The sequence below is a fragment of the Dissoconium aciculare genome, assembly GCF_010015565.1.
Source record: "Dissoconium aciculare CBS 342.82 unplaced genomic scaffold K489scaffold_4, whole genome shotgun sequence".
Lineage (NCBI taxonomy): Eukaryota > Fungi > Ascomycota > Dothideomycetes > Mycosphaerellales > Dissoconiaceae > Dissoconium > Dissoconium aciculare.
Genome location: NW_022984954.1, coordinates 1,281,394 through 1,304,676, shown reverse-complemented (window position 1 = coordinate 1,304,676; position 23,283 = coordinate 1,281,394). Strand labels below are relative to the sequence as shown.

Below are 23,283 nucleotides of genomic sequence, written 5' to 3'. Positions count from 1 at the left end.
CCGACCTAGGAATGGCAGTCACAGCATTGGAAACACGTTTTCAGATTTTGTAATTTGATTAACTATCTTCTGTCAGCTCATGGATGATTACCCTCCATACATCGCGACCAACAAGCAGAAACTTGTGATTTCGTGAGATGTTGTCCATGCATGCTGACCCCCCCCCGAGGAGATCGTCCCGCTGGAGCGTGTGAGATTCAATAGGCGGCGATGGGCTAGTCGTGATTTTCGATCTCGAATGACTCTCTATAGGGGGTAAGAGTGCGTAGTATGCTACTTAGGTAAGTATATAGCTTAGGGTCAATGTAACTAATGACTGTGTTTATAGAATATTACAACCTCGCGCGGAACGCACTTGTAATACATCATCGCTTGATCGGTATGATATCGAATCTTGCTATGAATCGGCCCAGGTCGTCATCACTGCTCAAGCGGCCAGTACCAGACCTAGGCGGCTTGCCACTGGAACGCTACGTGCTATTTCAATGGAACCGTCGCTCGTTAGCCGGACTCGATGGGAGTACTCGCCGAGGACGTTTAGCACAAGAGTATGTCAAGAACGGCGATTGTGTGCGTTATGTAAGTGTGAAGTGGCAGAGCACATTCTTCGTAGGTCAACTAACGACATGACGCACCCAGCTGTCTGACTCTGTATGGGCGGGAAGGACCCCTCGAAACATACCGCATCCATCAGAATGGGAAGGGATCCTAGCAGATCTCCGAACGGAAACTCAGCGTCACATTACTGTCCGAGACCAATCTGACTATAACATCCTCTGGCTGAGGACCTGCTATGCTGAAGGTAGCGATGACGTACACGCAAATTTTCGAAAGCGCATCAATTTTGACCTGGAACTCGGATACGAGGACAACTTCCTCGATGACTCAATGCTGTACTCATACGGCGATGACTGGGCTCGCGTCTTTCAAGTGTTCCCTGAAAACCTTCTTCAGATTCCACTCACACCACAACCGCTGACGGCGCAGCCAACTCGTTCGCGAGGAGAACGAGACGAAGACGAACTCACCCCTACCGAACTCCGCCAACGCTGCCGTGCCAATCTGCCCTCAACGGTCGAAGATCAATCGGCAGGACTCAGCGGAAGGTACGACGAAGACGACGTCTTCCGCGACGCAGTCACGAATTATCACAGAGGCATGATCAGGGGCTACCTCTTTCTTGCCGATGAAGAGACGATGAGGACTGGCCTCATCATGCTTGTGTTTTTCGACAGTTTTGGCCGAGCAGTCCGTCAGAAACGGGTCACGGATGGCGACTGCCATATCAGTGGCGCTTGGTTCTCGCAAAGCATTTGGGATTATGACCAATTTCTCGAAGCGGATCCAGGACCGGCTTATCAAGTGGGTGGAATTTGTGGGCCACCCTTCGCGGACGACGATGTGCCGATGATAGAGACTGCACACGAGCTGATGGCTCTCGACATCAATGCACAGTAGACGCGTCGATGTCTGGTTTTTGCCATGAGTGTAGAACGACTCGTACTCTGCATGAATCATGAAACACAAATTAAATCGTACAAATCTTCAGACAACGCCACCATCAAAGTCCGAAAATCTTCTTAGACTTCTCAAAAATCCGCTTCCCCATCTCCCGCTGGATCAACTCGCCCGGATGTAAGAAGTCATACCACAAACAAAGAGTATCCTTGCCATAGCTGAAGCAATTATCATTGCGCGCACCGTACTCTTTGTAATGGTCCATGATCTCATTGAAGACCTCGGCCGTCTCGAAGACAATAGACGTGGCTTCCGGGTGCTCGCGAAGGAAGTCCTTGTTGCCTTTCCGGAAGACGTCGCTCCAAGTCTTGGTTAGATGCTGTGCGAGGGGCTTCATGGCGGGGTTGAAGTCGGCGTAGGATGGGACGCGTTCCATTGCTGGGCGCACGAGGGAAATGTTAGTGATTGAAGTTGTTTTATATTGGGGATTTGTTTCTGTGGCCTTGGGAGGATCTGGGTTCAGACTTACGCGGGACGAGTATGTGGACGAAGTTTCGCGCTCCCTGTGCATATTGCCTGCGCACCAGAGTCCAAAAGTCGCCAACCTAGGCTTATCGTAAGTATTTGAGCTTGGAGTATCGTCAAACTCTGCTCACCTGTGCTTCGATCAGCAGCTCCATCTCATCCTGCGGAAGCTTGGAATGTAATTGTGTCGCGGTCAGATCGTTCCTGGAAAATGGTTAGTAATCAGAGAATCCCCAAGTGAGGCCCCATCTGTACCAGCGACTTACACCCCAAACCAATTGAAGAAAATACTGTCGTCGCCCTTCCACGGGACCGTCTTGCTGTGAATCGTCTCGAAATGCTCGAGTTGAGTAACCATGTCCTTGACCGGCGAGACGATAGCCATGAGGAGCGGATCGAAATGCGTGCCAAGTCGGGTGTAGTTGACGACGTTCCCGGGAGTGGCATAGTTGTGTACGAAGGTGCCCTTGGGCGCATTCTTGAGATAGATGTCAACCCAGATGTCGCCGCCCGAGAAAGTCCCTTCGTCTTTGTTCGCGGGCAGGTAGCCAGTAGGATTCTCTTCGGTCGGCTGAAGAGGCGCGCTCGGGACGAAGCCAGCGTGCGAATGCGACGAGTAGGAGTCGCCACTTTGATATGTTCGTCAGTCAGGTCATTTCAAGGGGAAGCAGGTCGAGCGGGCGCTCTCGATCATTGATTGATCTGGGCCCGCCGCTCATCGGTTGCTCCACGTACAAGATGAACAAATATGGTCGAGATGACGATGACTTTGGTGGAGACGTTGACTTGGTGCTTGATTGTCCGAGAGCGCTTTTACCAGCCGCCGGAATTATCTGATGTTGTCCGCCAGTATAGGTGAAATAAATTATGCCGATGATGAAGGCGAATGCGCCGACCTGCAAAAGCAGGCGCTGCTGCCGGGGCTGCATCTGAATTATCAAAAGCACTTGTGACCCGTTCGGTCGCTGTCGCTGTCATTCGGTACTGCTATCACTCGTTGAAGGATCGCGATATTGCTTGTCTACCACATATTCCGATAGGCGGCCAGGGGCGCATTGGGCTTCGCACGATTTGCACAATACATTTATTACACACAATTGTCAATCATGGCTTTCCTAATTGGGAGTTCCCGAGGTCAATTTTGCCCTGAACGGTACCTGAATTGTACCTCCAGGGGTCCGCACTACGTGGAGATCGATGAACCAGCGGAGTCGCGCCCGAGATGTTCTTATCGATAACAATTCGTGTGCGCACCAGACGGTTGATCATCAACGTTCGCGCGGACATAGACATCGCAGGCCGATGGCATTTCTTCGGGATAGACACAATCTTATAGCTATCTTGGTTCTCGTGTAAGCATGAATCGATGAAGCTCGTTGAGTCGTCATCCCGGCAAAGTGGAAAGAAATCTCAATAACATGAAGTTTTCTGTAACCCTTGGTTGTTTTCATCAATGTCCAGGTGTTCTAACAAATGAACCCATCTCCATCCGGTTATTTATTAGGTGTGATGTAGGAATATTGCAAAAAGCACACCCGCTTTTCGAAAAGAACAATCTACATCTATAAATCACTGTCGCCTCGACCGCGGATCCATCGCCTCTTGCCGGCGGAAGTCTCTCCGCTCCTTAGTCCGCAAACTTCCTCCTCCGCCCTCACTCCTTCGCTCCCATCCACCCAATCTCACCACCAAAGCTGTTGCGTTGTCTGCGTCCCCAGACACCTCGACAGCAAAGCTAACCAGACTTTCCGCGGCCTGCGCGGGAGTTTTGGCATCTTTGACAATGTCCACGATCTCCTGATCCTCTAGATGCCCGGACACGCCATCGCTGACGAGCACCATGAATGCATATCCCGCCGGCGGCAGCTGTGTTGTGGTGATTTGCGGCTCTGCAGAGACACCAATTCTTTTACTGCCAATGTCGCCGAAAGCACGCGTGTTGGCTAGGCCTAGGACTCGCTCCTCCCCGAAACTGTCCGTTACGAATGAGGTGGCGAAGCGGCGTAAGCGATTCGCCTCCGTTTGCATCGAAGGATGGTGATTAGACGTCAGCGGCACGGCTGCGCCGTCAGAAGTGCGGCAGAGCAGCACGCGAGTGTCGCCGACATGAGCAACTACAAGCGTACTGGCGGTGGCAGGGTGCCAGAATGGAACTGGCGTGGGTGTCGAGACAAGTGCAACAGATGCAGTCGATCCCCCCTGAAATCGTGTACTGCCGCCTATGGGGCTGTCGAGGTTCGGTGATGAACCACGAGAGTTTGGGCGTGGCTTTTTGGAGAGATTTTGGGAGGCTTCTCGCTCCGGATGAAATAGCATATCGTTATCGTTCAGTGGGCGGTCTGCTAGTACTGGATCGTCCATTGAGCTCGATTTGCGCGTTTCGTCGGCGTTTTTGGTAGCTTCGGCCGCAGCAGCGGTGTGCTTCGCAGCCTGAGCGGTCGTGAAGTCCAGGTCAGCCTTCAGAAAGGCATACGTGAGGATAGTCTCAATGGTGCTATGGTTTCGCCATTCCTGATTGTCCGCATCCACTACAGCTGGGAAATGCTCGGGCTTGAAGCGCTTAAAGTATCCACCGACGGTCTCTCGCCAGCTGCTCACCAGACTTTTCTGCAGATCCTCCGGATCCTGTTCGCCCATGACACCGCCCTGCATATATGATTCGTCTTGGTCCTGTAAGCTACTCTCCATGCCAAAGAGCAGTGCGGTCTCTTCTACATATGCATGTAGCCGTTCACGCAGAAATTCCGAGCATTCCTTGCCACCATGTCCGTCGAATACACCAAAGTAGAAGACCTGGGGGTCGCCTGTTTCGCCAGGTGCTGCGATGTTCCCATCGCTACTGCCTGGCCGCAGACTGAGACTCACCGGCTGCCGTGTGGCGAATGCAGGGAGTTCGACAGTCCCGGCCTGGTAAGTGTCTTCATTGTATGGGCGACTGCCACGACTCACACCAGCGCCGAAATGATGCTTTGCGCTCTTGAGAGGTATCCGCACGACCGTGGTGTCTTTCGGTGGCGCAGCCGCTGTGGCAGAGGCAGAATGTGGGAGCAGAGCGCTACTGCGGCGCAACGGACCATCGTGCGGCTTCGAGTCGGATCGTGGCAATTTGTGATGCGTCGCGAGTGGCGCACGATCGGGAGCGACCGAAGATTTGGGAAGATGCGTGACAAAGTAGTCGTGAAAGCCACGGATCTGTTGTTGTGGGCCGTGGCTACCTACCAGACCAAGTGAAGTGTTGTGCTGGCGTGCGACCGTCCTCACGCTTCGCGGTGAGTTGCAGAGAGGCGGCTGTTGAATCAGAACATCGTCAAGGATGGTCCGTAGTGCTCGACCACAGTCGAAGGGCACGCCGTGATGTTTGACGGGCATAGCGAGCGATCCCGATCGGTTCTAGGTGTCTAATCGAGCGCAATTTTGGTGAAGATATCCAAGAGTGGTGGTGGTAAATGGACCAGACGAGTCCGTAGGCACAGGGCAGGGAAACCTTGCGACAGGGGAGAGAAAGCTAACTGCTACGTCAGAGGGTCGGACGACGGGAAGAATGGTGGAATTCATGGGAATTCGGGCAGGGTGAGCCTTTGTCTGCACACACCTTGTTATTTCTTCACATTGAAGATGTGAAGAACAGATTGATCTTGAGGACATGAAATGTGATGTGGAAACTTTCTACATGGAAAGGGAAGTACCATATAAGGATATGATGTGATTTCCAGGAATCCTGGGCCCGCCGCTTACCTGCAGGTGTGTGTGCATTGAATGAACTTTTTTCTTGTTGAGGCGGAGGCGGCGGTAACGGCGTTACTACGACGGGGGGGTGTGACAGTCTGTGAAATAGCGTGCATGGCGATCAACCCTCAATGGTAGTCATACATGGTGTCAGTAGGCAAATCATACGGAATTGGAAAATAAAAAAGATATGACTGTTCTACTGACTCCTCCATATTTATATATATTAACGTTATCTTCGGCACCACGAACTTCCTCTTACACAGAATCTTCGAAACCAAGTGATACAAATATGCCCTTCGACATCAACACCTGTGCGCGGCCGAATATCCTGGCGCTCGAGCCGTATCGTTGCGCCCGAGAGTACGTGCCATGGGCCGAAGATCGGCATTCAACGGCCTGGCATTGACATGTACTGACGATACATTTTTTGTCAGTGACTACAAGGATGATGGCACGAATATCTTGCTCGATGCCAATGAGAACGCCTACGGTCCTGGATTGTCTCTGAACAAAGACGGCCAAATCGCCGCCGCCGCCAATGGCGAATCATCCGCCGCGGGCGAGCTGCACATTGACCTGCTTGGTCTCAATCGCTATCCCGACCCGTAAGCCGTTATTCCCTGCAGGATGCTCTTCATTGCAAGAGGGACCGTGTTCTGAAGCGAACTCACTAGGCACCAAACCGACCTGAAGCAGATGCTTTGCGATCTACGCAATACAACCCAAGATCCTCAGAAGAAGCTCACTCCAGACAACCTTTTCGTTGGCGTAGGCAGTGATGAAGCGATCGATGCGTTACTGCGAGCCTTCTGTGTGCCAGGCAAGGACAAAATCCTAACCTGCCCTCCCACCTATGGCATGTATGCCGTGTCCGCCTGTGTCAACGACGTTGGCATTACCAAAGTCCCACTCGACGACGCCCACGACTTCCGTGCTCAACCTGACAAGATTGCCGCCGCCTTGAGCGCCGACCCAACGGTCAAATTGGTCTATCTCTGCAGCCCAGGAAACCCAACCGCCAGCCTAGTCGAGTCAGGCGCGGTCGAGCAACTCCTCGCACACCCGACATGGAACGGAATCGTCGTCTTGGATGAAGCCTACATCGATTTCGCGCCCGAGAACTCCTCGCTCGCGCCTCTCGTCACTTCCTACCCTAACCTCGTCGTCATGCAGACGCTTTCAAAGGCATTCGGCCTTGCGGGAATCCGTCTGGGTGCGGCCTTCACCAGTCCTCCCATCGCCCGCCTGCTCAACAGCTTGAAAGCTCCCTACAACATCGCGAACCCGACATCTCAGCTCGCACAGCACGCTCTCCGACCCGCGAGTCTCGCGATCATGCACGAAAACCGCAAGCAGATCCTCACACAACGTGAACGGCTGCTCGCGGAGATGCCCAAGATTTCTGGCGTGGGGCGTTTCCGTGGCGGAGCGGCGAGCAATTTCTTGCTGGTGGAGATGCTCGATCAGGCTACTGGACAGCCGAGCAATCCTGTGGCCCTGCAAGTCTACGAGCGCCTTGCTGAGAACCGTGGCGTTGTCGTTCGTTTCCGAGGCAAGGAGCACGGATGTCTTGGGTGTCTCCGTATCACTGTTGGCACTGAGAAAGAAGTTGATAGATTTCTGGTGGAGATTGCAAGCGTGTTGAAGGAAATTCACGAGGGCGGTGGCACTGGCAAAGGAGAGAAGGAAGAGAAGAAGGAGAAAGACGCCAGCGGGATTGTCGCTTAGAACAAGTAGATAAAAATTATGTGTTGACTGCATAGAGCTAATCATTTGCGATCGCGCGATCAATAATTTTTGTCGGGCGTTCAGATCGGCCCGATGCTTCAATCAGGCACAATCGATGCAATGGCATTTCGACCCAAAATTGACGCAGTCAAATTCCGGTTTATCAGGAATACAGGGCAATGGTCCTCACCATCCGCCTCGTGTTTCTGATGGATGGACGTCGAATACAATGACGCCGTGCTGAATATATATTCAGCATCACGTCAGACGTCTGGCACGCTCATTGCGTATATTTCCTCTCTCATGCCACCGCAGAAACCATCGTTGAAGCCTTTGAATGCTGGAACAGTCACTGAATCAATCTTGATCCGAGAGCAAGGCGTCTTGCTGGTCTCGCCGAGGAACTTCTTCGCTCAGCAGTCATCAGTCTCTGTATCACATCAAATGATGGGGGCCATTTGTGAGGATGTGGTCTGGTGACAGACAACCGCTGAGGTGATGGCAGAAGCATACTGTGGTGAGATAGCTCCTCGATATCCCCAGTTCAGCATGGGACTGGTTCGTCAGAGTATCCCGTGCAGCTGTAGATACAATGCGTCGCTCAAAGCTGCGGTGTGTTGGTCTTCCCGATGGACGTTTTGCGACGCATAGATTTCGCTTGGTAATCCGGACCTCGCATGAAGTCGAGAGAGTACTTGATCCATCCAGGTCTGTCCTTTCAACCACGGCTCATCTGTGAGACTGGTATCCAACTTCGAAGAATCTCCTCACTACACGATCTCAACTTGCTTTTGCGCTCGGCCCATCTCGGATGGTAATTCGACTGTTCCAGCACTTCCAAGTCTCGCCACAACACCAGCTTTCAAGCCCATAGCTCTCTCAATCTCCTCCGGCTTCTTACCTGCCTGGTCTCTCGCCTGAAGTATCTGCTTGATGAGATACATTTCCAAGAACTGCCTGCCTTCATGGCCTCTGGTTCCGGTCTCGATAGCTTCTCGATCCGCCTGCTCTTGAAGTTTGGCTCGTCGTTCCAATACAAACAAAGCCGGATTCTGACGGGGATCAGGACCGGACCTCTGGTTTGCGTTCGGCTGGCCAGTCGAAGGGAAGATCGAGGATGGCGAAAGTGTGGGATTGGGCTGAACGGGGCCAATGGAGCGGAGAGAGCGGGCGAAGTCTGGATCTGAAGCATCCTCGTTGATCGCGGCATTGCGACTGCCGCTCGCTCGAGGCATTGGCGGTTTCTGTTGTTGAGGCGGTGACGGCGTCGCGCGTGATGCGTTGGTCGGCTTGGGAATGCTTGTCGCGGGTCCGGCTTTGCTGGGATAACGTCGTGCTGCGCTGCCTGCGGCTTGGGCCGTCTTGGATGCTGACGATCCCATATTTATTGTTTGTGCGTCTCTATCCCGACGTAAATATAGGATGATAAGGGAATTGGGTACCAGTCATGGATGAGTTTGTAGAGTGACGAGAGATTGGGGTGCATTGAGAAGTCGTACAACCCTACCAAAGTCAATGCGTTTCACTACAAATGTTCAGCGCAAGTGATGTCATGAGATTGAAATCAAGCGCGCTGGCTTTCAAGCGCGCCGAATGCCGTCACCCAGTCGTCAACTCTTTTCCCGATGACAAGGGCAGAGTAACGCCAACGACAAGCACAAATAAACTGCGTGCGTATCCCAGAGGCGAAATTGATGGGTGCGCTCGTGTGAACCGCTCTCCATCGGCCACGCCAGTGATCAACGTCCTCATCCCGGACTCACTTCTGAGCTTTTTCCACCACAGTCATCATCCGATTACTTGCATTCACCATGCTGTTCACACGCCATTCAAGTCTCCTGCGACAGCGCATTCTCTTCTCAAGGCGATTCATTAGCAGTGCAAAGCCAACTAGCCCAGTCACGAGCACTTCCTCCTTATCGTCAGCATCAAAGACTGCTGGGAGCACCTCCAAATCCACAGTGACAGGCGCCGCGAAAGATGCTGCAAAGGATGCCGCGAAAGATGCGTCCTCGCGGCTCTCTCGGATGGAGCGCCGCCTGCCTCGGTTCCTCCTTCGCTATCTCTCTCCCCTGCGCGCAGCACCCTTGAGCCATGTCACGGCATTCCTTGTTTTACACGAGCTGACTGCGATAATTCCACTCTTTGGTCTGGCCGCAGGATTCCACTATTACAATTGGCTTCCACCATACATCAGCGAAGGCAAATGGGTTAGCGAAGGTGTTGTCATGTTCGGGAATTGGATGCGCAAGCGTGGTTGGATTGGCGACGATGGACAAGGAGGTGCAGCAGGGGCATGGTGGGGGCGTGGTGAATCGGGCGTACGGATTGTGGTCGAATTAGCCACAGCCTATGCCATCACTAAGGCTTTCTTGCCCTTGAGATTGTTGCTCAGCGTCAGCTTGACTCCGTGGTTTGCGAGGTGGACAGTGCTTCCTATCATGGCGCGCGTGAAGGGCATGTTTGGGAAGAGACTGCCGAATGGCACCAGCGCCGCTGCCGCATCCAAGCCGGGGACTACTACCGTGGCATCTCCAAAGAACGGGAAATGAAGTCGATGAGCCGCATGATTTGATAAGATTATTAGGGATGAGCCGCTGGAGAAGCCTCACACGACTTAGGGATTGCAACATGAACATGACGACTAAACACCAGCTGAATACGAAGCACCGATCTCGCATTTGGCCAGCAGAGACAAACAGATTTCTGGGACAAGGTCGCCGAGGAGGCAGAGCGACGAATGCCACAAAGAGGCGCGACAGACGTGTTGTCGTGGCGCTGTGAAGGCATAACCATACGAACATGCTCGGCGTGAAAGCCTGTTTTATGGATAAAGAGTCGACGCTGGTCGGTTTTGCTTTAATTAATTGCCGATCGCTATAATATGGCTTCGACGCTGGATTTTCAGCGCATGCTAGTTTCCGCTCAGCCATGCGGACAAACTGGAGCAACACATATGACTTCAATCCCCGCGCCATGACCCCCATCGAATGGAGGCAGGGCATCAGGCATTTATCTTGAAGAGGACTCAGAAGACAAAGAGATGAGGCGATACGATGAACCTCGAGCAGCGCTCATTCGTAAGCCACTGATCAGGGTGGAGCTCTGGGATTTCTGGATATTTGTTGTGGTTGAGCGTAACTTGCAGAGGCGATTTAGAACAGAAGTCGCGATGATCGAGCGGCACGAATTTTAATCATAACTTTATTTGAATCATTATCGCCGTGTGCGATCGTCCGGAGAGTGGTATGTCTGGTAGCGAACCGAGTCTGAACATATATTTGGACGCCCGGTTGGCAACAGGACAATACACATGTAAACCATGAGGGAAGAGCGCAACATACATGACGAACCAATACACAATACACATTTATTTCACAGCACACATATATACATTTATATTCACTCTTCATCCTCCTCGCCGGTGCCGCCCATGACTATCCTTAATGCTCTCCTTGACAACGCTACGCTACGTTCCAAGGCACTGAGTTTGGCCAATGCCGCCATCAGGCTCGGATCTTGACTTTCCACGCGCACCTTGTCTCGTACACGAAAGGTCTCGCCATGAAAAGTGAAGATTTCGCCTGCTTCGTCATGCAGTGGACGAGGCGCAGCGCCCAGGGCAGTCGCCAGACGGTCGCGGAAAGAAAACCCACCAAACAGTGGTTGATTTGATGGAGGATTCATGGAGGAGGCGGTGGTAGGTCGGGACCCAGAGGGCGCGTGATGTGGTGTCAGCATGCCGTTGGCTGGCTCGAGAGTGCGAGCAGTGAGGATGAGAGCGGCGTCGGCAATGTGGAGATGGAGGGAAAGGTTCTTCGGGAGTGTCGGGTGGAAGGCAGTGGTATCTATGGACGAAGTCGGCCAGGCCGCAGCTACATCAGCGTCGCCTTGAAGTGCAGCGCGCGCGTCCTGGATGTGTTCATGAAGAAGACGGAGTTGCCCGGCGAGGAACGCTGGATTATGTGCATCCCCAGTCCAGCGAGTGGCATCGATCACGTCAAGTGAGCCATTAATCAACGTGCGTGCAGTAGTGAGCTGTTCAAGGACGACGGTCGCTGAGGTCGGGAGGTTGGAGATTGAGATTCGAAAGCTAGATTGCCCACGCGGAACAGGCAGTAGAGGAGGAAGTCGAAGATGAATCTCGCCCTTAACGAGGCGTGCACCGACGCGATTGACGAATCCTTTCAAAGCCTCACTGCGATGGGAGGACAATACGAGTGTGGATCCTGGTTCTTGGGGAGCGAGCAGAATCGCGCAGGATGCGAGGCCATCCTTTAGTGATACTAGTGTTTCTTGTAACGAAGAAAGTAGCCAAACAAGCTCGCGAGCTGTCGTCGCTTGAACCTTGCGGGCAATTTGCTCTGTAGATAATTCAGGCGCGTCGGTAGCCTGCGGTGGCGGCCAAGCGATGGTAGACATGCTGTGACAAGTGCTTCAATGGATTGTCAGGGAGGAGTATCTTGAGGTCGGGACACCAGGCATAATGTGGTTGACTTTCACATTCACAAGCTGATATGAAGCGCGATCGCGCGATTCACTCATTAGCCATGTCCAGGCGAAGTCGACGATAGCATGAATTGTGCAGATATAACTTTCAGGTCTTATGAAGTGCTTTCACTTGTTTCACATATATCAGAAATCGCATGATTGGATGCTGCGAATCATGCCGCAAGCCCTACACGCGGTAGCCGCGATGAGAGGAGTGTCGCTTGAGGAGACAGACATCCATGGATTGTACGATGCCAGCACACACCATGGAGGACGAAGCACAACATTTGGGAATAATCTCGGGTGATGATACTATTCCCATCTATGCAAGGCCATCATGAGAATCGTATTTCTCCTCAATAACAAACACAATGCTATGAGTGCTTCGCCAATCCAATCCAGATCGCGGAAATACAACGCCAACGACCCGTCTGAGCCGGATCGTGAAATTTCTACATTTACGGATCTATTTCTGAAGATGCATTTGTCCACATATCTGTGATGGCCAATGAACTTCGGTATCGACCGCTCCCCTCTGTACAGCTCTCAAATGCCGCGATTAAATTCGACCATGCCGCCCTCGCCGCCGACCTCCCAAAATTCCTTTTCCAAGCTCGTTGCGCGCACAGCCTGTCTCTGAGGGAATGCCGCCAAAGCTAACGGCAATGCGAACAGACTCGTAGTCAAGATGAGACCAAGGTTGATCGGCAGTACCAGACGTGGTCGCGCTTGGAGCCATTCCGTCTGCTGCAATTGCACCAACACCAACGGCGGGATGACCATGATCGGGCTGGAGTTGAGCACTCGGGAGACTGCTGTCTCCGCCACTGCAATCGTTGCTGCCTTTTTGCTCTTACCGAGAGGCTCGAGAGGAAGACCTGCAGCTTCCCGCTTCAAACGAGCGGTTTCGGACTCCGCCGGGTAGACGTAGATTCCCTGTCGGATCTCCTCGCCGCGCATGAGAAAAACGTTCAAAGCACCGGCACTAGCGACTGCGGCGAAGGGGACCAAGCGGCCGAGCAGTGTACGAGTGCTCGGGCTGAGGCCCCGTAGACGCGGAACTAGGGAATTGAGACCCACAGCGACACCACAGCTAGCACCAACCGCAAGGAAGTAGGATTGGATGATGGAGGAGGTGGCCATCGGCGTCGACTTGTTCGCGTTGGAAAAGTTGATCGCAACGTTAAGTGACTGATTGGCAATCTGCCAGCCAATGGTGCCGAAGGTCGTGAGGTTGGGCGTAAGCATGCCTGCCGTCACGACCAAATTGGAGAGAACGAATGAAGACATGCGGAACGGGAGGAACACAGGCAGACCGGTATCTGGAGAGGACGGAAGATGATCAGAAGTCTACTCAAGGAGTGTGTAACATTCTGGAGAGCCTACTTACCAGGATGCAACGTAGAATCGACGATCTTCTTTGCCTGCCATAGCTCAGGGGACATGGTCGGAATTGTTCCCTCCTTGTATCGTGTGATAAGATTTTTTGCATTCTCGAGACTCGCGTTTGATGTAAACAATGTCCTGCGAGTCAGCATTAGCATGAGAGCCAAGTTCTCACGAAAAAGAACGGTTGCGGTACCGCCAGAACCAAACACTCTGCACTGTCGCCCTCAGTCCGTCGAGACAATGAAATTCTACAATCATTCGCGAGCTTCCCACCTCACGCTTCGTCTTCCTTACCTCGGATCGGAGATGTCGGCAGAATGCTTGACGCGGCCCCAATACGTGCTCAAATCATATCTTGAAGCGGGCATTTCCCGGCTGCCGGGCAACGAGGACGACATTGTGATGCCGCTTTTGAAGGAGGATTCTCTCCCAGATGGATCTTGTTGAGGAACGAACTCTTGTTATGCAACCGGCATGCTTTGACTGACGTGTCTCTCTCTTTTTTTCACGCGCAGAGATGCGTTCTGTACGGGCGAAAAGAATGCAATGCTGTGCTACAATTCTAATCGCAATCTTGTGCTACACCGACAATCATCAATGGCTCGTGCCTCAGGTGTTTCAAACATTCGGCTCATTCCCGCGGCCTGGCGCCGGATTTAAAGCCTCCTCGAGATAGTAAAGCCGAAACAGATGTATGATGCCATGAAAGGCATTGGATTTAGCTACAAGCTCGCGCGGAAAACATTAATTTCCTCTCTCGCTCCCAGACACACAACTTTATCACATAGCAACTATGAAAGCCATCCGTCCCCTATCTATCGCCTCTCAGGCGCTCTCAAGTCGTGCAACGCTGGCCACATCATCGACATGCAGGACGGCGTTCATCACAGGCACACAGAAACAAATCATACCGCAGCGCCGGACTTTCCTCGCAGATATCTTGAGCAACAAAAGCCAGACCCACCAAACTCTCTCTGCGACACGCACCCTCACATGTCCACCCAGTGTAATCTACACCGTGATCTCGGATGTAGGCGCATATAGCCAATTCGTTCCATTCTGTCAAGGCAGCATCGTCACCAAACATTCATCTCCGACAGCGAAAGATGGCAAATCTTACCCGGAAGAAGCCAAACTATTGATTGGCTTCAACAACGATATCAGCGAAGAGTTTACCTCGCGCGTCTACTGTGTGCCAGGCAAGATCGTCGAGGCCGTCAGCGGAAATACTCTCAGCGCGCTCGAAGGAAGTGCCGAAGTCGCGCATCACTCCGCCCGGCCATCGCCCGACCAGGATCCCTCACGTCGAAGCACTGCCATGGCGCACCTCCGTACACGGTGGACACTCAGCCCTTATCCCTACAAGCCTCCTCCGGCCGACGCCATCGACGCCACGACCTACCAGAAGAACGTGCATGAGTCAGGGGATGCACGTTCGCAAGACAGGACGCAGGTTCATCTCGATATTGAGTTTTCCTTCGCCAATCCACTATACGCAGCGCTGAGCAAAGCGGCGGCGCCGCGAGTCGCGGACAAGATGATTGAGGCGTTCGAGAAGAGAGTTCGCGCGGTCATGGAGGGTCAGGGACATGTTCAGCCTGAGCGGGCAGGTCGGATAAGCGGGGTCTCTAAATAAATGTAACATGTGCAGTTCATAGAAAACTTCTAACATCAGTATATAATCATGTAAACTTGATTCTGGTAAGTGATAAGTAAAGTGGATGCTTGAAGTCTCTAGCGATCGTCTGTTCAATTTGGTCATTCCGGAGCGAGTGGCGTAATATGCGGTGGAGTCAGACCTCAAAGATCGAGACGAGGAGATACTACAATGTTACCGTCATCAACATGCACTCTGGATATGGTACAAGATCCTCGATCCAGACAACCTCGGTAGTTGTAAGCATCTGACACCCAAGTTGAAGTCGAGAGCTTGTTCACTAACTGCCAAAAACGAAGTAGAGATCTAATTTCGAATCTATGCGAACGCGCCAATCAGTCCGCGGGTATCAGAATGCCAAATCTATATGTCGTCTCTTTTTCCCAGAAGCCTGTTCCCTTGCTGTGCCTCGAATATGTGCAAATAAAGTTTTGTAACTTTCGCCGAAACGCCATGCTGAACTTTCAAATCTTCACAATAAAACAGATTCCTTCAAAAATCAATCCCAAACCATCCTTTTTAGTGATCACAGCCTTGAATTCCCCCTGCTTCTATCATCCGACTCAAGCAGCGGCAGCCATCCGGCCAGCCTGTTGCCTGCGGCGCTCCTCGGCAAACACTTCCCGGCTGATAGCCAAGACTCGCTCGAACCCTTCTCTTCCCTTTGCCGCATTTTGCCCAAAGCGATCGACGGTGAACTCCTCAATGGTGCTCTTGATCTTCTGCCATCCGCCGCAGAGGGCGACGATCTTGGCCTGCTGTTCGAAAATCGTATGCCGGGGTGTGGGAGCAGGTCTGTAGACGACCGTCTCTTGTACACTGATGAGCTCGCTCCATGTCAGATTCTGACTGCACATGACGACTTTCTGGGCGCGGGGGTCGACGTAGGAGACCTCGTAGACCATGCTGGTGTCCTGGCTGCCGAGGAAGCTGCGCAGCCACTGAGGTGCGGACTGTTTGCAGGTGATGAGTCTCTCGGTGCGTAGGATGCCAGTGGAAGGATCGACATTCCGTGAGAGAGTGTCGACGGCGATAACGTGGGTTGATTTGTCGTTCCACGGACAGTATTTACGCCAGTTGGCTGTGCTGACTTCGTCCCAAGAATAGTCGAACTCGTGTGATGAGGAGAAGATGCGCATAGTTGCAGTACTCTAATGGCTATTTCCTTTCTCTCGATGGTATATGACTGTGATTAGGTGACAGAGCAAAATCAAGTCGTTGCTGTCGCGCGATTTTCTTCCCGGATGTGTGGTGTCTCTATGTCGGGCTGACTCGTAATCGTTGAAAAGGAACGTGAGGTACAATGTCGTAAGTCGTGAAAGGTTCAAAATAACACGATGCGTGTTGTGTTCGTATGTGATGGAGACGAAATGATTCTCAAAATCCAGACAGATCAACCAACAGGGATAGAAAATTCGTCTTGGAATTCTATTCGATGAGCCGAAGCCGCCGGGGCAGATCGAGCCCGTTGAACACCCACGCCGCCGTCGGAAACAAAGCGTGGAGACGGGCTGTTTCCCACGAACCCCATTGGTTCATATCCTCGCCAGAAACTGCTGGTACCTGCTCAGATGCATCGCTCGGGAACAAACCGGGGCGGGATTCTAGTGTTCAGATGCCTTTTGTCGATTTCCATTCTGTTCCGCGAGGTATTTTGACTCGGGACTAATTTTCTCAACTACGTCAGGCGGATCAAAGATTTACAGCACAACGCAGCATGCACTTCAGTGGCAACAGCCCTCGTCAGGCCGCTCAAAATTCTCAGGACGGAAATCGCGCAACCAAGGCGTGTGATATAGCAGAACGTGTGACCGCGGGAGTAATTCAGCCAGCGGAAGAGAACACTTCCCGTCCAGGGCTCCCAAAGAATTCTGGCTCAGGTGCGGAGTAAACGGCAGCGAATGCCTCGGACACAAACGACGTGTTTCTCATGTTGTTTTGTGCATCTGACGCTCTACGGCCGTGCGGAATCATGGTCCTGAAGACGTTTAGTGCGCACCCACGTTTTGCTGTCGCACTGTCATGTCTCAACATGTGAACGATAGATGTGGGATGCATGTGAATGTACATGTACTGTAGAGCGATAGCTCTGGGATGCCCGCGTGGGCAAACATGTTTCGCGGAAGTAAAGCAGGACAGTACACCTACCTACCCAGGCACGTAGGTATGTACAGAAGCTTGGAAGTAAAGAATGAAAGTTTGCAGAAGCGGTACGAGATTGTAGTGTTTTGTCTCGGTCATCCTTTGCGTTGTAGTCGGCAACACTCATATGTGCACAAGAGACATCATTCTTGTCGTTACTTCCATCTTATCATGTTACCAAATTATGAAATAGGCCACTGGCCCAGCAGGTTGGTGCGGCTGCGATTTGTGCCGGGATTGTGGACGCGGCGGCTTGAATAGCGCGGTGCGGATTGCGCCCGCGCTCAATCACAGGTGATCGACGACCAAGTTCAGCCTGGGCATCATCTGGACATTTGTCCTGCAATTCCTGGCCGAGCCCAATCGGTATACAAACGACCTCGGGACCCAACGCCATGAAGTCGCATTCAACCACATCCGCAACAGGTTTACTGCATGTGATGATTGATTCTTTTATCAGCGCCGAGCCGCGCACATTCGAGGCGCTACCGATCTCACTGTCGCGCCGTCAGTGGCCCACCAAAAGCTATCCTTGGCTATCTTGTTCAGAGGAAGTTTCAACAGCGCCGGCGTAAGCAGGAATAGATTGCGTCCATAGAAGAGCTGTTCTGCACACGCGCCTGTTCTGTGTCCGTTCGCCTACAACACGTGGCACAGGAGTTTCATCTTCGTCGCGATCGACTGAGCGGAGTTCATCCCTTTGAAACTTCCTATTATCTCTCCAGTTCGATAGGCCAGGTTCGCGCTGCAAACTTCATTCGTGTTCTGATCGTAAATTCTGAGCTGAGTATTCGCAATGCTGTGTTTGACGCCTTATTATAGTAAATGTTTCCTCTTCGTCATTAACTTTGGTAGAATCTTGCTCTTTGACGTCCTTATAGACAAGGATTCCCGAGCTACGAGTGTAACAACATCAGTGTCGATGATTCGATCATGAAATTCTTCACAAGCGGGCGACTGACACTATTGACCGTGTTGACCAGTATTCTCACGACTTCTACGTTAGCACTCACCGTCGACGTCCATGATCCAGGTGGGTACTCATTCGTCACAGTCTTGATCGACACAATCTAACGCTTTCCTTGCTGGTTAGAATCCGTTAAGAAGAATGCAGCGATTATCGCCCATGGTCTGGTGCAGTTCTACCATGGAAATGAAACGGGCAAGATTCCAGGAATCGTCGACGGCTATTATTGGTGGATTGCAGGCGCGATGTTCAACGCACTTATCAGTACGATTTTTCTATATCGCTGCTTCCTAGCCGACTCCGATTGACAGTTCATCAATAGACTACTGGCACTATACTGGCGACTCAACTTATAATGCTATCACTTCGCAAGCGTTACTGTTTCAGACAGGACCAGACAACAATTACCTGGTACGCATATTCTCCTCTATACATCCATAGCGGACACAATGATCCGAGATCGACAAACCGGTCTCGACACTCTATATTGACATATGCAAGTATGCCATTGCTAACAATATTCCGATCAGCCTCCCAACCAAACTACTTCAGCCGGAAACGACGATCAAATGTTTTGGGCATACACTGTCATGGCGGCTGCCGAGTACAAATTTCCAGACCCGCCGGCTGATAAACCTCAATGGCTGGCGCTCGCACAGGGCGTCTTCAATTCCCAGGCAGCACGATGGGATAGCGCCCACTGTGGAGGCGGACTTCGGTGGCAGATCCAAATCGCTAATCCGGGCTACACGTACAAAAACACTCCATGTCGGCATCATCCCACAACAATCTTCGATTGAGCACTGCTGACTGACTCTTTCTAGCCAACGGTGGCCTTTTCAACCTGGCCTCGCGACTGTACGCCTACACTGGCAACGCCACATTTCTGACATGGGCAGAAAAAGTGTTTGATTGGATGGAAGACGTCCACTTAATTGACGCAGCTCACATCGTGTACGACGGCGCACAATTCAAGGACAACCTCAATTGCACGCAAATCGATGACACGCGATGGACATATAACCAGGTCAGCACCATGAAAGACGTCACACGCTGCACGAGGCGTGAAAGCTGATAAGTGGTGAACAGGGTGTCATGATTCAGGGAGCGGCGACGTTGTGGAAAGCGACTAACGATACCAAATGGCAAACTCGAACGTTAGAACTTTGGAATGCAGCAAAGTTCTTCTTTGACAAGCAGAATGTCATGTTTGAGGTATGCGAGAATCCGGCCGGCGCAGCCTGTAATCATGATCAACAGAGGTAGGAGACTACGACTTTCCAAAATGTAAGGAGGATGCAGCGCACTGACTTCTCCAATCTGCAGCTTCAAAGCATATCTCGCGCGTTCGCTGTCAGCTTCCATGGCCCTCGCGCCCTTTCTTAAACCCCTTGTGATGCCTTACATACAAGCCTCAGCTCAGGCTGCCGCCCAGCAATGCTCTGGAGGCACGGACGGCGTCACCTGCGGGATGAGATGGTCCACCGGTGGTCCTGTATGGGACGGCTCTTATGGCGTTGGCCAACAAATGGCTGCTCTAGAAATTCTCGGTGCAAATCTAGGAAAGAACAGCTCGGCACCTGTGACAAGCGATACTGGTGGCACCAGCAAAGGCGATCCACTGGCAGGGACAGGCGCCGACAAGGCCAGAAAGGGTGAAGAATCGCTGAGAGCTATCACGACAGGAGATCAGGCTGGCGCGGGAATTCTCACCGGTGTTTTGTGCATTTTCACCATGGGCGGTGGTTGGTAAGTGATCCCCTTGCCCTGACATTTGACCCTGCACAACTCTGCGCAGTCATCTTGATGGCTAACAAAATCTCTGGCTGATTGCAATCAACAGGCTACTATTCAGATAGTGAACGCGACCAGACGACAGCACTTGATGTGGTGATCGTCGACAAGTCAGCTGTATGAGCAGCTTACTTCACCTTGTACCGAACGTCGAGGCCAATATCGATTCTAATCCATACCATACAACAACCCGCGCCATGCAGCTTGCGGAGTCGAGGTCAAAGTGCACTGCGGGCGTTGAGAAATGTCGAGCGCGTCATGATAGACCTTCAGCCATTGAAACGATCCATGACTGGTTCGTGATTGTAGAATTATAATAATCCAGCTTTATTGTTTTTCATGCAGAGCAACCTACATCGTGGGCTTGGCCTTCCAACAGGATTATCGCAGCGCCTCTTTAGCTATCATAACTCCAGGACTTGTCCTGCGCAACATCCCTCAAGAGCGTTTCTCCACCGCCGATCCTCCTGCAAGAGTTTGCGGAGGTTTTGTGGGGAAGGGGACCTCGGCTCATCAGCGACTGACATGGAGTGGGCGAAAAGTCCAGCCACCAAGCCCAAACCCTACTCCGACGCTGACACTGCTCATCATCGTTGTCCCCGGCCACGTGCTACGGAGGTTGTCCTGGGCAATAATTCAACGATAACCTGCCAGGGAAAATCCTCCCGGTCAACATCGTCGTCACTCCCTCCGACTAGTGTCGAGCTGGATATCTTCGCCTCGGACTTGGACGTGGATTTGGCTCTTGACCAGTTCTCCCTCCTGAGCGAATTATTTGCAACAATAAAGTCGAGCAGATAGGCGACCTCTCGTCGCAGTTCGAACCGCCATGTCATCGTCAGGGAAATCCACCAGCAGCGCTGGCAGTCGTCGACCGCTCGATCCTATCACTCGCACAGCGCTTCGATACACAATCAGCCCACGGGAGTACGAACTCTTACACCAATACCTCATATCGCGTGCCCCCAAGCAGCTACAGCAGCGCACGCCGAACCCGCCGCGATATGAGAAGATTACCGAAAGCCGTACCGAAGGCGGCGAATACAACGCCAACGCCATGCGCACCTCGCTTCGCGTTTTCATCACAATCTTCTTGGGTTTCAAGAGCTGGGAAGGTGTGAAGAAGGCACTGGCTGCCCGAAAAGGCGCTGCGCCAGCGGCGGCGGTGACGGTCGCGGGGGCACCTACTTCCACAGCGGTCGCAGTTCGACATCCTAATGCTCGCATCGCGTTGGCATTCTCCTCTATCCTCCTCTTCCACCGCCTGCTCTTCCGCTTCTTCAAACGGCTGAGAGCCTCCCTCCTGGAAGCCAACGCAGAGCCATTCCGCAAGCGCAACCCCGGCGTCACCCGCGCGCTCACCTCTCCATATACCCCAGCCATCGGCGCTTCGCTGGCAGGCTTTTTGCTCGGCGTCAGTCCCTCCGATCAGTTGCGCCTGACGATCGTCATCTACATCCTCTCGCGTAGTCTTGAATTCGGCTACAATGCTTTGGCAGATGGTGGCTATCTATGGTCTGAGGAGTCTGGGCGACCCTGGTGGTTCGGCAGCTGGCTCATTATGCCCTTTGCTTGCGGACAGCTGCTGCATGCGTTTGTCTTTGATCGGGACTGCTTCCCGGAGAGTTACGGTCGCTTCATTCTAGCGCGCTCGCCAGAATATATCCAGCTTCGACCCGCGGGCTTCCCCAAAGATGGCGCCTGGCCGGGCACCTTTGATATCGTAGACGCCTTGGCCGATTGCGCCAAGCTCAAGTGGCCCGCCTTCGTTTCTCCCATCCTCTTCCCCAGCCTCAAGGAGACTCTTCCCGCCCTCGCTGTGGCCCCTGCGCTTCACAAGGTGAAGCCGATCATCGCGCCAGCTTTCCCAGGCGCAACCCACCTCTCTTGTGCTCTCCTCCACCCCCACGACCCCAGCTGCGCCCGAACGTATCTCCGCTACTGGATCGCCGCATTCCCTTCCGTCGCCAAATTCTTCACGATCGTCTATGGCGCCTTCGCGCTCCTCGCATACAAATCCCTGCTGAAAACCCCAGGGCCCTTCCTCAACAAACTCTCCGCCCGCATCCTGCGCATGACCGTCTTCATCACTGGATCCATCGGAACCTCTTGGGCATCCATCTGCTTGTTCAACAACTACCTGCCCCGCAACACTCTGCCGACACAACGGTTCTTCCTCGGCGGTTTCCTCGGTGGTCTGTGGGCCTTTGTCGCCTCCAACGGCGAGCGTAGCACCTTCCTGTACTCGGCCCGGACGACCATCGAGAGCACCTACCGCGTCGGCAAGAAGCACGGCTGGTGGACGGGCGTGCCGAACGGCGACGTCCTGGTGTTCGTGGCGGCATTGGCGCTGACGAGCGCCGTGCACGAGGCCAGACCCACCGCGGTCAACTCGGGCGTTTTCCGTAAATTGTTGAGTTCGATGAACGGTGAGGGATGGGTCGACCGGGCGGCGGCTCCTGCACCGGAGAAGAAGGCCGTAGAGGGCAGTGATGATGCATCCGCGGCGGTCGGGAAAGGTGAGAAGCAAGCTTAAGGCGAGCTGCTCGGGGGGAGTAGACGGTCCCGTAAGTTGAGCGGGTCGGTACTTATTTTGACCTTGATGGTGGTCAGCAATTGAGCATGTGCGAAGAAATCCCGGAGCTGAGCTCATTTTATCGTTGCTACCACCACTTCACTTCTATCTGACCTGGCGTTGGGAATTCACGTTATTACAGATATGCGCTGCTGCTGCGGCGGCGGTGGCGGCAATCGAGAAGCATACCCTTTGTCGTTCTTTAGATTCTATGTACCTTTCGCCGAAATTTATGTTCGACAGATTCCAATAACTTGCACTCGGTCATCGGACTGTGTGGGTGCTTGTGACGGTCAAGGTATTGGTGTCAGATCAATAAATTCCTCCGCCTCCCTTCGGGTGTCATCTTTGACTTCCGTCCAGCTCCTTTCGGAGCCCAACAGACAGGCCGGCTTGCATGTTCACTACATGCCGAGTTGAATACGCAGGCAGTGTTGGAATTACGTAGGGATGCTCGTCGGAATGATTCGTGGTCTCGGAGACACTGACAGATTCTGATCGCTGTCACTCGCGGCAAAAAATACGGTGCTTTGCGAACCATTTCTCTCAGCTATCCGGCATCTAGCTGGGAAGCTCCAGCTTCTATCTTGACGCAGAAGCATGATGTCAGTGTTCGTGCATGTTCTGTTCGTCTACTCCCGCCCGAGATCAGATCGATGAGGACTTGAGCTTGACACGGGCCTCACGGAAGGGGGATTCGTTCTGAGCGCACAAATACATCATATCATCGGGCGTCCGCATAGAAGATGCGAGCTCTCTTGCCAAGGATTCAGCATGTCGTGTGTCTGCATACATGATGTCTGAGGGGACAGAGCCGCGTAATGCATC

The 23,283-nt window shown here is 52.8% G+C and overlaps 12 protein-coding genes across 12 annotated transcripts; 6 read left to right on the top strand and 6 right to left on the bottom strand.

Moving 5' to 3' along the window:
* Window positions 1-399: 399 nt before the first annotated feature.
* Window positions 400-1,458, top strand: K489DRAFT_408810 (uncharacterized protein; the record flags this gene model as incomplete). The annotated part of the gene is made up of 2 exons (XM_033607523.1): window positions 400-579; window positions 640-1,458. The coding sequence occupies 2 exons, from the start codon at window positions 400-402 to the stop codon at window positions 1,456-1,458; spliced, it is 999 nt and encodes a 332-aa protein (XP_033461470.1).
* K489DRAFT_378852 (carbohydrate esterase family 16 protein) lies at window positions 1,301-3,035 on the bottom strand. The gene is made up of 5 exons (XM_033604504.1): window positions 2,719-3,035; window positions 2,250-2,612; window positions 2,115-2,187; window positions 1,988-2,063; window positions 1,301-1,896 (listed from the first exon to the last, which is right to left on the bottom strand). The coding sequence occupies exons 1-5, from the start codon at window positions 2,910-2,912 to the stop codon at window positions 1,562-1,564; spliced, it is 1,041 nt and encodes a 346-aa protein (XP_033461469.1). The 5' UTR covers window positions 2,913-3,035; the 3' UTR covers window positions 1,301-1,561.
* A 465-nt stretch (window positions 3,036-3,500) lies between these two features.
* On the bottom strand, window positions 3,501-5,659 carry K489DRAFT_335841 (protein serine/threonine phosphatase 2C). The gene is made up of 2 exons (XM_033602197.1): window positions 5,576-5,659; window positions 3,501-5,488 (listed from the first exon to the last, which is right to left on the bottom strand). The coding sequence occupies exon 2, from the start codon at window positions 5,350-5,352 to the stop codon at window positions 3,553-3,555; it is 1,800 nt and encodes a 599-aa protein (XP_033461468.1). The 5' UTR covers window positions 5,353-5,488; window positions 5,576-5,659; the 3' UTR covers window positions 3,501-3,552.
* Window positions 5,660-5,939: 280 nt separating this feature from the next.
* K489DRAFT_378850 (histidinol-phosphate aminotransferase) lies at window positions 5,940-7,572 on the top strand. The gene is made up of 3 exons (XM_033604503.1): window positions 5,940-6,072; window positions 6,147-6,317; window positions 6,387-7,572. The coding sequence occupies exons 1-3, from the start codon at window positions 6,002-6,004 to the stop codon at window positions 7,438-7,440; spliced, it is 1,296 nt and encodes a 431-aa protein (XP_033461467.1). The 5' UTR covers window positions 5,940-6,001; the 3' UTR covers window positions 7,441-7,572.
* A 580-nt stretch (window positions 7,573-8,152) lies between these two features.
* Window positions 8,153-8,901, bottom strand: K489DRAFT_430380 (uncharacterized protein). Its single transcript, XM_033608410.1, has one exon. The coding sequence runs from the start codon at window positions 8,820-8,822 to the stop codon at window positions 8,211-8,213; it is 612 nt and encodes a 203-aa protein (XP_033461466.1). The 5' UTR covers window positions 8,823-8,901; the 3' UTR covers window positions 8,153-8,210.
* Window positions 8,902-9,434: 533 nt separating this feature from the next.
* K489DRAFT_294192 (uncharacterized protein) lies at window positions 9,435-9,986 on the top strand (the record flags this gene model as incomplete). Its single annotated transcript, XM_033600270.1, has 1 exon — window positions 9,435-9,986. A coding segment is annotated over one exon (552 nt), but the record flags the coding sequence as incomplete, so codon positions are not given.
* Window positions 9,987-10,750: 764 nt separating this feature from the next.
* Window positions 10,751-12,240, bottom strand: K489DRAFT_378845 (uncharacterized protein). Its single transcript, XM_033604502.1, has one exon. It carries the CDS (start codon window positions 11,860-11,862, stop codon window positions 10,843-10,845), a length of 1,020 nt encoding a protein of 339 aa, XP_033461464.1. The 5' UTR covers window positions 11,863-12,240; the 3' UTR covers window positions 10,751-10,842.
* Window positions 12,229-13,886, bottom strand: K489DRAFT_378844 (Tricarboxylate/iron carrier). Its single transcript, XM_033604501.1, has 3 exons — window positions 13,615-13,886; window positions 13,322-13,455; window positions 12,229-13,253 (listed from the first exon to the last, which is right to left on the bottom strand). Exons 1-3 carry the CDS (start codon window positions 13,716-13,718, stop codon window positions 12,478-12,480), a joined length of 1,014 nt encoding a protein of 337 aa, XP_033461463.1. The 5' UTR covers window positions 13,719-13,886; the 3' UTR covers window positions 12,229-12,477.
* A 227-nt stretch (window positions 13,887-14,113) lies between these two features.
* Window positions 14,114-14,956, top strand: K489DRAFT_369298 (uncharacterized protein; the record flags this gene model as incomplete). Its single annotated transcript, XM_033603021.1, has 1 exon — window positions 14,114-14,956. One exon carries the CDS (start codon window positions 14,114-14,116, stop codon window positions 14,954-14,956), a length of 843 nt encoding a protein of 280 aa, XP_033461462.1.
* A 92-nt stretch (window positions 14,957-15,048) lies between these two features.
* Window positions 15,049-16,388, bottom strand: K489DRAFT_378842 (MSF1-domain-containing protein). Its single transcript, XM_033604500.1, has one exon. The coding sequence runs from the start codon at window positions 16,114-16,116 to the stop codon at window positions 15,541-15,543; it is 576 nt and encodes a 191-aa protein (XP_033461461.1). The 5' UTR covers window positions 16,117-16,388; the 3' UTR covers window positions 15,049-15,540.
* A 1,664-nt stretch (window positions 16,389-18,052) lies between these two features.
* K489DRAFT_387886 (glycoside hydrolase family 76 protein) lies at window positions 18,053-19,839 on the top strand (the record flags this gene model as incomplete). Its single annotated transcript, XM_033606366.1, has 7 exons — window positions 18,053-18,152; window positions 18,213-18,350; window positions 18,409-18,497; window positions 18,617-18,854; window positions 18,911-19,113; window positions 19,176-19,348; window positions 19,413-19,839. 7 exons carry the CDS (start codon window positions 18,053-18,055, stop codon window positions 19,837-19,839), a joined length of 1,368 nt encoding a protein of 455 aa, XP_033461460.1.
* Window positions 19,840-20,709: 870 nt separating this feature from the next.
* On the top strand, window positions 20,710-22,416 carry K489DRAFT_315743 (uncharacterized protein; the record flags this gene model as incomplete). The annotated part of the gene is made up of 1 exon (XM_033601110.1): window positions 20,710-22,416. One exon carries the CDS (start codon window positions 20,710-20,712, stop codon window positions 22,414-22,416), a length of 1,707 nt encoding a protein of 568 aa, XP_033461459.1.
* Between the last annotated feature and the right edge of the window lie 867 nt (window positions 22,417-23,283).

What these genes read in the sequence shown, in the direction of transcription:
- K489DRAFT_378852 (XM_033604504.1), bottom strand. Translation starts at nt 2,912, where the DNA reads ATGCAGCCCCGGCAGCAGCGCCTGCTTTTGCAGGTCGGCGCATTCGCC. An exon ending in CGACCATATTTGTTCATCTT is followed by an intron (nt 2,613 to 2,718) that starts GTACGTGGAGCA and finishes AACATATCAAAG; the next exon opens with TGGCGACTCCTACTCGTCGC. An exon ending in TTCTTCAATTGGTTTGGGGT is followed by an intron (nt 2,188 to 2,249) that starts GTAAGTCGCTGG and finishes ACCATTTTCCAG; the next exon opens with GAACGATCTGACCGCGACAC.
- K489DRAFT_335841 (XM_033602197.1), bottom strand. Translation starts at nt 5,352, where the DNA reads ATGCCCGTCAAACATCACGGCGTGCCCTTCGACTGTGGTCGAGCACTA.
- K489DRAFT_378850 (XM_033604503.1), top strand. Translation starts at nt 6,002, where the DNA reads ATGCCCTTCGACATCAACACCTGTGCGCGGCCGAATATCCTGGCGCTC. An exon ending in CCGTATCGTTGCGCCCGAGA is followed by an intron (nt 6,073 to 6,146) that starts GTACGTGCCATG and finishes ATTTTTTGTCAG; the next exon opens with TGACTACAAGGATGATGGCA. An exon ending in CTCAATCGCTATCCCGACCC is followed by an intron (nt 6,318 to 6,386) that starts GTAAGCCGTTAT and finishes CGAACTCACTAG; the next exon opens with GCACCAAACCGACCTGAAGC.
- K489DRAFT_430380 (XM_033608410.1), bottom strand. Translation starts at nt 8,822, where the DNA reads ATGGGATCGTCAGCATCCAAGACGGCCCAAGCCGCAGGCAGCGCAGCA.
- K489DRAFT_378845 (XM_033604502.1), bottom strand. Translation starts at nt 11,862, where the DNA reads ATGTCTACCATCGCTTGGCCGCCACCGCAGGCTACCGACGCGCCTGAA.
- K489DRAFT_378844 (XM_033604501.1), bottom strand. Translation starts at nt 13,718, where the DNA reads ATGTCGTCCTCGTTGCCCGGCAGCCGGGAAATGCCCGCTTCAAGATAT. An exon ending in GCCGACATCTCCGATCCGAG is followed by an intron (nt 13,456 to 13,614) that starts GTAAGGAAGACG and finishes GCTGACTCGCAG; the next exon opens with GACATTGTTTACATCAAACG. An exon ending in CGATTCTACGTTGCATCCTG is followed by an intron (nt 13,254 to 13,321) that starts GTAAGTAGGCTC and finishes CGTCCTCTCCAG; the next exon opens with ATACCGGTCTGCCTGTGTTC.
- K489DRAFT_378842 (XM_033604500.1), bottom strand. Translation starts at nt 16,116, where the DNA reads ATGCGCATCTTCTCCTCATCACACGAGTTCGACTATTCTTGGGACGAA.